The 14362-nt window shown below is 39.3% G+C and overlaps 2 protein-coding genes across 2 annotated transcripts; one reads left to right on the top strand and one right to left on the bottom strand.

Annotated features, from left to right (window-relative positions):
• Positions 1-893: 893 nt before the first annotated feature.
• On the top strand, positions 894-3885 carry LOC122648160 (mitochondrial import inner membrane translocase subunit TIM23-1-like). Its single transcript, XM_043841405.1, has 2 exons — positions 894-900; positions 3097-3885. Exon 2 carries the CDS (start codon positions 3123-3125, stop codon positions 3672-3674), a length of 552 nt encoding a protein of 183 aa, XP_043697340.1. The 5' UTR covers positions 894-900; positions 3097-3122; the 3' UTR covers positions 3675-3885.
• Positions 3886-10792: 6907 nt separating this feature from the next.
• On the bottom strand, positions 10793-13579 carry LOC122648163 (F-box/WD repeat-containing protein pof10-like). Its single transcript, XM_043841409.1, has 3 exons — positions 13444-13579; positions 12646-12805; positions 10793-11041 (listed from the first exon to the last, which is right to left on the bottom strand). Exons 1-3 carry the CDS (start codon positions 13577-13579, stop codon positions 10804-10806), a joined length of 534 nt encoding a protein of 177 aa, XP_043697344.1. The 3' UTR covers positions 10793-10803.
• Between the last annotated feature and the right edge of the window lie 783 nt (positions 13580-14362).

Below are 14362 nucleotides of genomic sequence, written 5' to 3'. Positions count from 1 at the left end.
GGACAGAGTTACCTAAGTACCCCTCTTCTTTAAAAGAATTACACGATCCTCCCATCCCCCTCCATTCCTTCCTGCTGTCCCAGTAAACCAAGGTTTTAAAACTCGGGATCGGTTGGGCCAAGACTGATTCCGATTGATTCGAAGTAGTTGATCCATACTTTATTTCTAGGGTTAGAGCAGAATCTAACTGATTCTGGCCAATTCTAGCTGACTCCGATTCCGAATTAAGGTAACTACAGTCATTGATGCAAAGCATGCCCATAGTCATATTCTGATTAACTACTTAACCCTTTGCCAACCTTTTAATTGGAAAGGAACAAAATGAATAGTGTGTGGTCCATAAGTTCCCTAGATATGATGGTTATGATTATGACCATTGATCATGGACTTAGGCTTTAACTTCATTTGATTTAGATTTTGTCTTTTTTTTTTCTTCCCTTTAGTAACAAGATGATGTTAGTTCACAATCTACAGAGTATTTGAGAATTTAACAATTTTGTTGATCGGGGTAGGATAGGATTAGGAGTTTAGGACCTTTAGTTGAGAACTCAATTATTTTCTCTGATGGCTGCTGCACATGGGCCAGCTGGATATGTAGTTGAGTCTGCCTGACAATTCAGCATGCATGGCTCATGGGAGGTTTGGAAGACTTTGAGTATCTGACTCTATAGTATCTATATGTATACATCTTATCAAGAAGAAGAGTAAAAACAAAAAGATAAATGTAATGCTAAATTTTGATGATAATAATAAGAGAGAATATTCTCTGTGCCGGGTCGTTGCGTCCAAACACATTGGGATGGGCGCAATGACCACCCCGCCCCCTGAGTGGTAGGCCCATGTGTTTGGGCGCAGCCTACGCTAAGGCACAAAGAACATGAGCCCTAAGGTTTGGTTTCTGTGGTAGTTGTTTGCTCCCCTCCCCGTCCCTCTCTTCCGTCATACATTAGATTCAGCCCTCTCTCATGTCATGTACTTTCTTTTTGTTGGGATTAAGTTTTCCTTCACCCATTTGTGATTGAACTTTGGTTCATTATTTACTATCACTCCCTATTATATGAGTTCAAAAATACCTTTCCTTGGACCAATTAGAGGGTCAAATCCCAAGTTGAAGAGAAAATAGGTCCCTTCCCTTGGGTCAGATTTAAAAATGATTCTGCTAACTTTGGTCACTTTTTTTTTTTTTAATATATTTTATATGGAATAAACTTTGATCACTTTATAAAAGAAAAGTTTAACAAAGTTCAATTTGGCTATTCATCAGATTTAAAATAAGGTGAAAAGTTTTCTACACTGTGCACATAGAAGGATGATCTGACATTTCTGAGCATGGGATATGTAGAAAATGGTTTGATAGACCACATGTAAATTTCAGATTTTGATTCCATCCCCATTGATGTCCATATTGACATGCACACCTCCATAGTCTTGGATTTTTCAAACCAGAATTTCGCCACTTGGTCAATTCTATTTTGACTGAAACTTAGATGTGTAAAGGGGATCTTCAGCTAAACAACAACAGCAACAACATAATCATATCCCAACTAAATGGGGTCGACCACATAGATCCGTGCTCTCTCATCTTCAACCATAATTACCCACAAAATTTCAACTGCATCTAACTAGCAATGTGGCAAGAAATTTCCGTAGAGTAGATACTTTCTCACCCAAAAAACATAAAAGAGAACGCCATTCTGTTTACTTTGATCAGTTTATATAAGATTAGTCCTGTACCATATCAGTTTAGAGATCAGCTTGTAAAGTTGTTCCACAGCCCAGAAACAAATTGTGAAATGTATTGACAATACCAGTTGAAATATATATGCAACAGAGAAGAGAACAATATGAACCAGAGATACAATGGAACAACAACTATTTGATTGGAGTTGGCTTATCTGCTATATAAAACTCCAAGGAGTCCCTGCAAGATCATGTGTGAATCCACAGACAACTGCTGTTATCTCTTCTTTTCTTTCATATGAGCTTGACAAATATCTCTGTTTTTGAAATTAAGGAAGATTGGTTAAGAGGATTGAATTTAGGTTGCCCGGCATGCCAACCTTCGGTTGCTTAGGAAGGTGTTCAAGCTCCCACCAAATCAAACCCAATATCAATCGCACATGCTACCAGCAGAAGAATTTGATTTGTTGAGCGTTGTTAAGTCTTTTGGTATGTTAATTTCTTGAGTCAACACTCCCATTCTCGAAACCAATTCATTCTCAATCAACAAAGATCTTCAGATTGTTACTGCAATCACTATACCCACATGAGGACCAAGCTAGAGCTATACAGACTCAACAAGCTCAACTGGTGATTTAATTCATTAGCCTCTGAAGGTCCCAGGGTGTTCGACGAATTATAAAAGTGAACAATTACATGCAGCTCTGCCATAAGCCTTGAAGAGGAGTCAGTGGAGTGGTTTTTTTTTCTTAAACTCAGTTTGCTTCTTCAGAGGGATCATCCAAAAGCTATATTTTTTAACTTGTTCCAAGGGAATGTGTCTCTGAAGTTGAATGCCCAGAATTTAGCTCTCATTACCTGCTTAACTTCCAAAATGCGATCAACTAGCAGTGTCTCATAATATCCTCTCTAGAATTACTCTTGAGCAATTCAAATTGCAGCCAACCTTGGTCACAAATACCTCCCACGAATCAGTGTCGAGGAAGGCCTCTTTAGAATTCATTGCCATGAGAAGAACCTTGGTCACATCCTCTTGCATTCCTGACTGGTTAAGCCCTTCAACCAAGATAGAGTAAAGAAGGCAAAACAGTCTAACTCGGCCGACATATCGGGGTATCGAGAGTATGGGTCCCCGCCGATACCGATACCGATACCGATACGATGCACTAAAACCCTGCTTTTATACGAAGCAATCGAAGCATAAGGCGGCAATCGGTTGAGAATGACACAGAATAAGGGATCTTAATAAAAAAAAAATCTCCCTGGCCACCCTTCACTTCAGTAGTTATTTCGTTCTAACAGAAATAAGAGAGGAGAAGAGAAGAGAAGAGAAGATACCCGGTTAAGGAGCCCGCCGGAGAGGGCTATTCAAATCTAAGATCCAAAACCCAAATTCCCTTGTGAGATCAAGTCCAGGGACTCCAGAAGTAATAAAAATTATTATGGCGAATTCGATAAGTGATCGAGACGAAGATCGTCCTCGCCTCTACAACCCCTACCAGGATCTGCAGCTACCGGTCCAAACCCTCTATAAGCTCCCTACATCCCCTGAATACCTCTTCCAAGAAGAATCAATCGCGCAGCGCCGATCATGGGGAGAGAATCTTACGTACTACACTGGCTGTGGCTATCTTGCCGGAGCTATCACCGGCGCCGGCAAAGGCCTTGTCGATGGCGTCAATGCCTTCGAAAAGGGCGACACCTTGAAACTTCGCATCAATCGGATTCTCAATGCCTCCGGCCACTCTGGCCGCCAATTCGGAAACCGTGTCGGTGTTATTGGGTTGTTGTACGCTGGGCTTGAGAGCGGTATCGTTGCCGTTAGAGACAGCGACGATGTACTTAACAGTGTTTTGGCCGGACTTGGTACCGGAGCTCTGTATAAGGCGGCTTCCGGGCCAAGGTCTGCCGCAGTTGCCGGCGCAATTGGAGGGCTGATGGTGGGAGCTGTGGTTACTGGGAAGCAGGTTTTGAAGAGATACGTGCCCATCTAGGGTTTGTTTTCCTACTCCATCCTTCTTCCTTCTTCGTGGGTATCTTCTTAATGAGTTCTCCCTGCTATTGAAAAGGAAATATACTTGTTACCGATTTGTATTGTCTTTCCCCCTTTCCATGTCCGTGTAATTTGTGGAACACGTAAACATTGTTGAATAATAGAGCGATCTATGTACGGGAAGAAACATTATATTTTATGAGTTATTTTTTTAATCAAATTTTATTTCGGGAGCCAGAATTGTAATCTCCATCGTGCCTTCGAAACCCATTTGAGTGTGTTACCACTGGTTATTTCCTCTCTTATAGTTTAGTTTCATGAGTCAAGGTTTTCACTCTTGAAAGCTGTGTACTCACACCCTTTCTCTCTTCATTACCAGTTTACCACCCCCTTCAAACTGCTTTCTGCAGTTGTCAAGATCAAATGCTTGATTATTTCTTTGAAACAGCTCTTTCACTGTATGTGTATTGTGCCTATCTATGCATCCCTTATTTGGACTTTGTACATCTTAAGAAGTAATTGTGAACTATAGAGAAATAATAAGAATCCAAGCACTTGTACTCTGCTACCAGAGAATGCTAACTCATTATGAAATGAAAATCATAAAAATAAAAGGGGCTGGAGGAGTTTAAGTTTTGATTGACACACAGCTGCACCCTCTAAGTGATGCAATGGCCACTTGTTGATAATAATTATCAGCTCTTTTTGCTCAATTCATGGTTATTGTTTTGATTTGGGTTTTAGTTGATTGGTATTTAGATAAGGAAAGAATCATGAATTAAGTATTATTAAGTTGGTTTGAAAATTAATTTGATCTCCCCTTTCTTGTTGGTAGTAATATTTGCACAACTTTTGAAAAAGGAAAAGAAACATGTAAAAAGAAGTGGAGATGGACTGTATCGTTGGTTAAACTTAAACAGGTTTGGTTGTTCCAACACTAGGGATTGGGAAGTAGCTAAAATTGTTAGTCATTTGTTATTAATTTGTGTGCCTTTATTTTGACAAGCATTTGTGTTTTCTTGTTTGTATTTTGATTTAATCTCATTTATTTTTTCACCTTAAGGAAAGTTGGGACTAGCTAGCTGAAAATTTTCTTTTTAAGATTAGTTTCCTCTTGCTCACATTTGAAATATGAGTTGCGTACCAGAAATTAGATCAGGACCACAACATCCGGTAGTACTACTGTTATCAACTCTTTGTGCATGTGCTTTTATCATGGTGTCAGGGAGTATTGATATCTGATGCCAGCATTGAGTTTCAATCATTCTGTTGCATTATTCTTCCATCTCTTTTTCTCCCTTTTGAGATTATCAAATTGACCTAGAAAAAGCTTATTGCAGAGTCCCTAGAGAGTTAATTTGGCAAGTACTAGAGAAGAAAAGTATTTCAAGGAAATATGTGGACACAATCAAAGAAATGTATGATGGTGTGGTGACTAGTGTAAGAACTGTGGGGGGTGGGGGGTCAATGTAGTGAATTCCCAATTACAATTGGGTCACATCAAGGATCAGCTTTGAACCCTTATTTCTTTGCGCTTATAATGGATGATTTAATTGGAGACATTCAAGATGTTCCTTGGTATATGTTTTTTATTGATGATATTGTTTTGGTCGATGAGACAAAAGCAGGGATTAACACCATGTTGGAGTTATGAAGATAAACCTTGGAATCAAAATGTTTTAAGATATAGAACGAAGATGGAGTATATGATGTATAACTTTAGTTACACTAGGACAGATAATGAGGTGGTGAAAATCGATGAGAGGGAGATTTCGCAAAGTGATTATTTTAGGTATCTGGGCTCAATCATAAATAAAAAATGTGATATAGAGGATGATGTTTCATAGGGAATTAAAATAGGATGAAATGGAGAGGTGTGTCCGAAGTGTTGTGTGGTCGACGTATTCCTTTAAAACTTAAATTAGAATATTATAATACAATACTGGCTATGATGTATGATGCAGAATGTTTGGCAGTTAAGAAACATCATATAGATAAATTCAGTGTAGCGGAGATGAGGTTGTTGAGATGGATGAGTGGCAAAACTAAGAAGGATAAAGTAAGGAATGATCATATTAGAGGTGATTTGGGAGTAGCTCCAATACATGATAAGTTACGAGAAAGTCGTTTGAGGTGGCATGGCCATGTTCAAGGGAGGCCTTTGGATGCTCCAGTACGAAGGAGTGATTTGATTTAGTTTGAAGGAACTAAAAGAGCCAGGGGCAGATCTAAAATGACCTTAGGAGAAATGAGGAAAGACATGCATAGCTTAGGCCTTGTATCAAGTATGACGTCGAATAGAGCTGATTGGAGGGCAAGGATCCATGTAGTCGACCCCATTTAGTTGGGATAAGGCTGAGCTGTTGTTGTTTTATGATGGGAATGATAGAATTGTTGAGATTGATAACTTAATAAGATATTGCAGTACATGTTTCTTCATCTCAACTCCCTTAATTTATTAAGACGTAGAGATTGGAGAGGATGTTACTCCTAGACCTGGATTGGGTTGAATGATGTGGAGAAGAACTTCTTTGTCATGTCATTGACATGTACCATCCAAAAGTCATCAGGGACATTTATAAGACAACTACTAGACCTATCATGCCTTTATGGAGCAGAATATTGGGTAGTCAAGAATCGATACAGGCATAGGATTGATTGTGGTGAATATGAGGTTGGTAAGAGGGATGAGTGCAAACACTTGCTTGGATAGAATCATAATGGATGTATTGTTGGCTCATAGGTCACAAGATAAGTAGGAGTTGATTGCGCTGGTTTGGTCATGAGCAACAAAGAGTCTGCCCAGGTGCGGAGCTGGTGCAAATTAAATATTTCTAAAAAGTCAAAGGAAACGAGTACAGAATATTTAGGCAGTGTTTGGTATGCGTTCTTGGAATGCATTATGCAATAAGAATGTGTTTTTGATCATTAAAAACATCGTTTGGTAAATATTCTGTTCTCAAATTGTTGGAACGTAACCAAGAATGCAGCACATTCTGGAATGTGATTTTTTTCGCATTCTACATTCTCGTTCTCCACAGCTTGAGTCTGAGTCACCCCTCTCAACACTTTGAAACCACTCAGCCTATCTCACACTTCTTTCTACTCTGCTTACAATCATAATCTCAATCATTTATTCAATCTCAGCTTTGGTCGTTGCAGATCATCCTTACAAGAGATGGAACACATGACAGCAATTATGGCTGAAACCTTCTGTGTCTGCAAGGGAACGACAACAAGCATACGTGCAAAATCGGAGATTATCCCAGCCATTGGTGGAAAGAGTGTTGGATCAGTGTTCCGAAATCCTTCAGATTTAGAAATTTCAGTGGGAGAACAGATTGAGAGAGCTGGGCTGAAAGGATTCAGTTTGGGAGGTGAACAAGAAAAAGCAGAGGAATCACAAGCACTTGAGGTGGAAGGAGGAGCAGCGGCAGCAGAGGCAGCCTTGGGGATTGATCTAATTGCCAGTGGCAAGAGGAAGAAGACCAAGCAACCACACCAAAATCCAATACTTTTTACCTCAAGCTTCTCGTCAAGCTGTATCGTTTTCTGGTGCGGATGAATGGAAGCAATTTCGATGAATTATTATTGAAGAGGCTGGTTTACCCTCATCACCTGTTGCTTCTCAGTCAACAAACCCAGTCAATGGATTCTCTGATGTGAAGATCCCTAAAGTTATTATCGTAGTTTTCTTGTGATTATATTATTCCATTGATCCTTGGGTTGCTGTTGATGTTGCTGTTGTTTACCGATGGAGTTCAATAGATGCAGCATACAAATGGTGGTTTACTCTTGAGCAAGTCCTCATGTTGCCTATGAGTTGTTCGATGAAATGCTGACATGCATTCTAAAATCAAGAATGCACTTTAGCTAAAATTTATCCAAACAGTATTCTCATTCTAATCAAGAATGCATTCTGCAAATCTAAGAATGGTAATGTTTCTGAGAATGCATACCGAACACAGCCTTAGTTTCTACTAGTCAGAAAAGGGCCCTTTTCGATTTAGTGGAGGATATGCCCTTAGATTGAAAAGAATGGTGGGACAGGACTTGTTTAGATTATGGATACACTTATGCCATGAAGTGATTGCATCGGCAGGAGTGATTTGGCACAAATGAAGTATCTGATAGGACTAGGTAGGGCCATAAACTATTTTGAGTTGGAGTAGATAATAAGATCCGAGGGCTTATGATTTATGGAAGATGGAATAGTATTCTATGTTTTACTGGGATTCTGTGTGCCCTGGTGAATTGGTATGTTCTATGATGATGCGACTTTTCTTTCCTTTGTTTTTTTTTCAGGTGGAAAGAGAAAATATTGGGACAGCTCTTTGATAGCATGAAGCCCAACTAGTTGGGGCAAGACTTGCTTGTGTATCGATAACAATTGAGAAGCGTGTTTACTTGGGTTGCTTTATACTGGAACTCGAATCCGTGGGTGGTTTTGCAAGCTTAGGTTTTGCTGCTGCAAACAGATTATGTTCATCAATTTCATTAAATGTTATGAGAATTCGGTTAAGGTAAAAGATCTTGACCTTTTCTTTTTTGAGAACTTTGTGGTGCTTAGCTGCATGAAACCATGTACTTGAAATTCTTCTAAAAACTTATTCAGTATGCTGAAAATATTTTACTCATGTGGATAGAGGTTTTATTTGAGATGTTTGTCCCAAGTGCGGAGGAGTTTTAGCTCTGTGCATACGTAGGATTTTTAGGTGAACTACAGATTGCTGCGATCTAGTTCCTAAAAAATGTTCTATGTTCATCTTTGAGATTATGAAACGTGAATTTACAGTATGTAATCTGTGATCTGAAATTTAATGGAAATTTATTCCATGTTTCTGCTTTAAAATATAAAGTCCCCATTTCATGTATTAGCCATTGTCCTCAACGACATTTCTCTCCACTTTTGTTTGGTTTTTTTTTTTTTTTTTTTTTGGTTTGGGGGGGGGGGGGGGCTGTGATCGGACACAGGACAGTTCAGCTCAGGTTACTAAGGTGTCAGCTTGGACTTGATGAATGCTTTGAATCTCCATTCTGGGTATCTATTAAATTGCTTGCACTAGATATGTGAGTGAGCACCCATTAAATTATGTTTGATCATCTGTCACAATAACCACTTGTGCCACAGCCACAAAGGAAGAAGGGAGCGGGGGGGGGGGGGGTGGGGGAAGGTTGCGAATCAAGGTTTTAAAATCCAGAATTGGACATTGGATTGGCCTCCGAATCAGTGGAACCCAAGAGACTGGAATTGGGAGGAAGAAGCAAGCATTTCCGCATATTATTGATTATTTGGAGTTTTTGATTTAAAATTATTGTAAATCTAGTTACAATAAGTAAATTGGCATGTACCCTCATGACATCCACAGCACAGCCCAGCCCAACTGCCGGTTCCGCTGCTCAACAGAACCTGTCCCTGGATTGAGGACTGTTTCAAATACATAATGGTGGTTGTCATCACAATCAAGCGTAGAACTTGGTTTACAAGAAATGATCCTTTAACAAGCATGCCCAGGGGTTGAACAGGACACGTGAATAGACAAGTTGGTGAAGGCTTTTATAACTAGATGACTTGAACCTAGCACAGAAGCAAAAAAGAAGGGAGGTGATTGCCTCTGAGATGGGAACTTCCTTGCCTGATGATTACCAAAGATGATGTAGATGCATCATGTAGTTGTAACAGTCAGCCAGGCAGCTGACGTTGGGTTATTTGTTTGGCCTGCAAAGTTGGATTCACACAGTTGTGGATATGTTGAGAAGGAATGTTACTAATAGATAACCAGCTTCTGCAACACATTCTTAGTTCTATTTCGGCTACCCACCACAAGTTTTTAAATTAACCTATGTCCATTTATTACAATTTAAGCTGCCCATGTTAGTTGGACTGTGAAACAGATTCATGCTTTCTATAGTACGATCAACCAATTGCGCTTAAAAATGGTTTCAGAAATTGGATTGGAATACGGATCTGGCTCATCTGCAGCGCAGCACGGCGCGAGGAGCTCCGATCCACACGGCTACACACATCCTGGTGCAGTGCCATGTGGATCGAGGCCTCCGCAGCCACACGATGTGCACTGCACACCTTGCCACGTGAGAGAGGAGCTCAATCCTTGGAATAGATTTCAGCCCTGATTCCAATTGTGCCCGATCTCCAAACCCCTCTTTTGAATCAGTTGATGAATGCGCTTTAATCTTCATTTTTAGCCATCATTCCCTACTTTTAGTCAGTAGAATAGCATATAATCAATGAAAGGTAAACTCTTTCGTAACAAGATTTTACAGGTCTTTTGAATAAAAAACTAATCACAGATCTATGAAAATCTTTGTTTATTCTTCACAATTCCAATTTCTAGGGTTTTGAATTCCATGAGAGATTCCAATCTGATCCTGGGTTATTAAACCTTGGCTCAACCTCATTAACGTCACACTTTCTCTTGTCACATTCCAACACCCCCCCCCCCCCCTCTCCAAAAAAAAAAAAGAACTCCTGAAGTATCGAGGCAGAATTACAGAGGCTTCTACATGCCAAGTAGGAGATTTTTAGATCCCTATCGTAAAAGTTTGGATGATGCAGAAAATACCCGTTCAAAGAACACAGCAGAGTAAAAATACCCAATTAAGGACGCAGAAGAGGATTTGGTTGTGATCACTCATTCAGAGTAGTGCGATGCTAATAAAGACAGGTAAACCTGGACTGGGGGCAGTGCCAATTCATTTATTTGCATGAGCAACTTGATACCAAGCCTGCAATATTGAAGATTACAAAAGGGGGAGAGCGAGAGAGAGAGAGAGAGAGAGAGAGATGTAAACTTTAAATACAAACACCAAACACAGTCCCAGGATAATACATATAGCATAATTTGATAGATACAGGTTATCCTTGGTCCTTAACTGAACAGATGAGATGTAAACCTTGCCCTATACAACAATTACATACACAATTTTCCCATTCTATACTTATAGTGAGTTGAGCATAGGGGAAAGTTCCCAATAACACGAGAGAAGCCCATAATGGACCAGACGACTCGCAGAGACGAGAGAAGTAGTTGACAGCGCCTCAAAAAAAATCTTCCCTGAGGTGATAGTTACTATAAATAAAATATTACGCAATCAAAGTCATGGATAAATTACAACACTCGACTCCGTTTAGATGCAACCTCCAAGTCGCCAATAAAGAAAAGGATCTTGTCAATAATGCCCAAACAAGGTTCCTCTGTTGCCAGAGATTTTTCCCCAACAAAGCTTCTTTTTAAATTAGACCGACCAGAAACCACTTTTTCGCCCTTCCTGGAGCCCAAGTACCGTTGGATTTCTCCTTGGTGAACAAGATAGTAGTCATCACATTCCCTAATTATTTTCAATCCCCTGTAAGCAAAATGCATCAGAATGTACACGATGGTTCAGTGCTGCAACCCTCCATTCAAAAGGATGAATAACTTCCAACTTTTGTGCATGCATGGATCTTTCCATCATCAAGGATAGAATTATTATATTCAGATTTAAGCAAATAAGTGCAAGGGACAGAGGAGTCAGGAAATAAAAGAATCATGTCAAAGGCAAGGAATGTATAGGATTAAAGGTGCCATTGATATTTCAAAGAAGTGAGGATTCCAGTCAATTCAGACAACTAAAATGATATTTATTTTACTGTATTTCTGTTTACACCCAGATTTCACTGTACTCCTTCACGGTCGAATAGGAGCAATCGGCCATGGGGTGACTCGACCAAGGGGCTATGACTGGGACACCATTGCACCTTCCGGTCAAGGCTGGGTTCATCGGCCATGAAGTAGTCGGTTAGCGTCAATGACGATTTTTTAACAGTTAAAGCTTGGGTGATGCGTTAATCCGAACGTGGTTGGGATAGTGACCGACGAATAAGGAGACCGTTTCTCATGGTTATCCTTACCATATAAAATAAATAGGAGAAACAAGAAAAAGGGCAATCAAACACATATCAAAACCTACATTTACTTATCTTTACTTTCCTGCACTGTTTTACTTTTCTTGTTACAATGGTGTGAACTCAATGTTTTATTTCTTTTGTTTTATGCACCCTTTTGTTTTGCACTATAGATTGTTCACTTCGAATGATTTAAAGTGCAATTATAGTCCATTTCCAATCCTCCTTGTTCTGTTATCTTTGAGAAGTCCTTAGAATACCGGGGCACGAGTAGAGCTCTAGATCGCCGTGACATAACAGGGTGTTCTGTCCTCATTTCGGCCATCACTCGCTGGCCGAAGGATTTTAACACAACAATTTCTTTGAATGATATAGCCCAAAATAGAGTGGAATAGTATAACAGGATTTGAGTTGGTATTCATTTAATAAGGAGGGGAGAGGGAGCTTAAAGAGAATTGATCCATCCAAACTTGCAGCTTACTTGCCATGCCATCAGAGTTTTTCTTACAGTTATACTCTAGTCTTAATGAATTGACAAATAAATTATCCAAATTTCTAAAAATGTTAGTTTAGAAATTTTAAAACCCTTAAATTATCCAATAGGTTACAAGTCTATAGAACCCTTAAACTCCACTTTGATACAAGTCTTGTCACGCCCCCGAAATGCCTGGACCAATTTCACGAAGAATTCAAAGAGTTGATCAACTAACACCAATTTCAACATATATCCTCTTTTAAAACGTTTCAGGCAATTTAACCATTCATGATCAGCATGCTACATTCAATTGAGATGGGAGGGGGGGGGTCCTTGTAAAGCATAACAGCCCTAGAAAAACATAAGGTACCGGCAAGTTCAAATAACCGTAGAGCAACAGAGAATATTTGTTCACCTGGCAATAGAAAAAGCTAAAGATTTATAATGGAAACCTACAGATTTCTTTTTCTTTTAGCCGGCAACAGTAAACAATCATGTCAAGATTGTTAGAGACACCTAATCGTTTGATCAGAGAAACCATTTTCAGCTCAGGTAAGGCAAGACATTAATTTACAAGATAGAATGACTTACAATCCGACTCGGTCACAACGGTCTTGCACTTGATATACATCTTTCCATAACTTGGAATCATGTGGGGCATAGAAGGCTGCGTGATGTTCTCCCCATCTTCCCTTGAATAGGTTGCACCACAGATTGTTGCTAGAGGCCAAGACCCTCCACTGTCTGCAGACTTCACAAAATAAATACTTGCTTACCCATCTATCAATTGCATAAAAACAACAATTGACTCAACAAATTCGACGAAAACTGTAGTAGATTGCGAGCTACTGACTCGGGCATGGTAGCAGATCTAAGAGATCTACTCCTTAAATGTGACCTGATCAACCGATTAGATTGGAAGAATCCAAAATGGTTTAGATGGTTAGCTACCTATCATTCTCTAGCCAGAAGAACCCTAATTGAATTGATTAACACTTTTTTTTTATTGGTTCCCTGTTTTCAGCCATGAGAAACATTCTAACTTCTTGTGGACACATGAAAAGAATTAAGATATAAAAGATCTGCAGGGAAGGGGCAACAGTTCGTCAGAATTCACTCCCCCTCTCTTTCGTTATCTTCTTCTAGTTGTTTCAGAACTCAAAAGTTCCCCAAAAAAGGGGATCGATGGAGCATCTGATACAATCGATCCAACAAAATTAAAGTGGTAAAAAATAGATTTTAAGATTCAAATCAAAGGTTCGTAAGAGGACGAAAAATCCCCATTTGAGATAAATTCGACAAAGGCTAGAAATTCAACAGATGATCTTCAAAGAATAGGAGAGGCGATTGCAAGGGAAACCAAAAAGAAGATGGGTTCTAAGTTCTAACCTTGTTGGGCGGTTGCGAGGTCCTGGTGATCCAAGAAACAGAAGATCTTCAGCGAGAGATCAGAAGGTAAGCACTCCATTGACAATTCAGTTTGAGACGGGCTTATCGCTCTCAATCTCTCGGTGCCAGAAAACATGGAATATGGAGAAGGAACGAACCGATTGAGGACCGCATGTAATCTCCGACTCCCACAAATAATCAATGCTGTCAAAACCTCAAAAGTCACTAATCGAATGCTCAGTTTTACTTTCATAAAAAATAATTAAAAAAAAGCGCAGTTTTACCGCCAAAGTTTTTTTTTTTGGTTGAATTTTACCGCCAAAGCTGAAATGTAGAATTCTCCAGGATAATCCAGAGAGAGAGAAAGAGAGAAAAGACGACCAACTTAAGGGTATGTTTGGTTGAAAGAAATTGATAAAAAATAAAAGGAAAGGAAAAATGATGATACCAAATTGCCAAGGTGTAGAAACACAAGAACTGGGATCCAATCAGTTCCAGTGGATTCAGATCCAATCCCCAGAATCGATGGAAATTGAAAAAAAAAAAAAAAAAAAACCTCTAAACCTTACTCTCTGTACAGGATCAGCCCGAATTTTCGATGGGATCCAAATTCAAACCCAAGATGATATTGTGTCTATGTGTCTCTCTCCCTCTTTTTTTTGAAGGAAAAATTAGCATTCACCAAAATTACAAAGTTAACCACTTACGAGGAACCCGCTTTACTCAAAAAGGATTACCAATTACTAAGGTTCGGTTTTGATCTAAAGGGAGGGAGGCTTCTTTCCTTTTACTTGATTTATTTTTTGAGGTCCAAATTTTACTTGATCAATAATAAAAAATCCTTGTTATGTCTTAATTTGAATTGAAAATTTGATTCATATACCATGACGAGTTCAAAACATTAAATTTCGTCTTTCAA

Source organism: Telopea speciosissima, unplaced genomic scaffold, assembly GCF_018873765.1.
Source record: "Telopea speciosissima isolate NSW1024214 ecotype Mountain lineage unplaced genomic scaffold, Tspe_v1 Tspe_v1.0524, whole genome shotgun sequence".
Taxonomy (NCBI): domain Eukaryota; kingdom Viridiplantae; phylum Streptophyta; class Magnoliopsida; order Proteales; family Proteaceae; genus Telopea; species Telopea speciosissima.
Note: the sequence above shows the minus strand (reverse complement) of the source record. Positions and strands in the feature narration are given on the sequence as shown.

Coding starts and splice junctions, on each gene's coding strand:
- LOC122648160 (XM_043841405.1), top strand. CDS start 3,123: ATGGCGAATTCGATAAGTGATCGAGACGAAGATCGTCCTCGCCTCTAC.
- LOC122648163 (XM_043841409.1), bottom strand. CDS start 13,579: ATGTTTTCTGGCACCGAGAGATTGAGAGCGATAAGCCCGTCTCAAACT. Junction 12,806..13,443: donor CCTCGCAACCGCCCAACAAG/GTTAGAACTTAG, acceptor TATTTTGTGAAG/TCTGCAGACAGTGGAGGGTC. Junction 11,042..12,645: donor CGTTGTGACCGAGTCGGATT/GTAAGTCATTCT, acceptor TTTTGCTTACAG/GGGATTGAAAATAATTAGGG.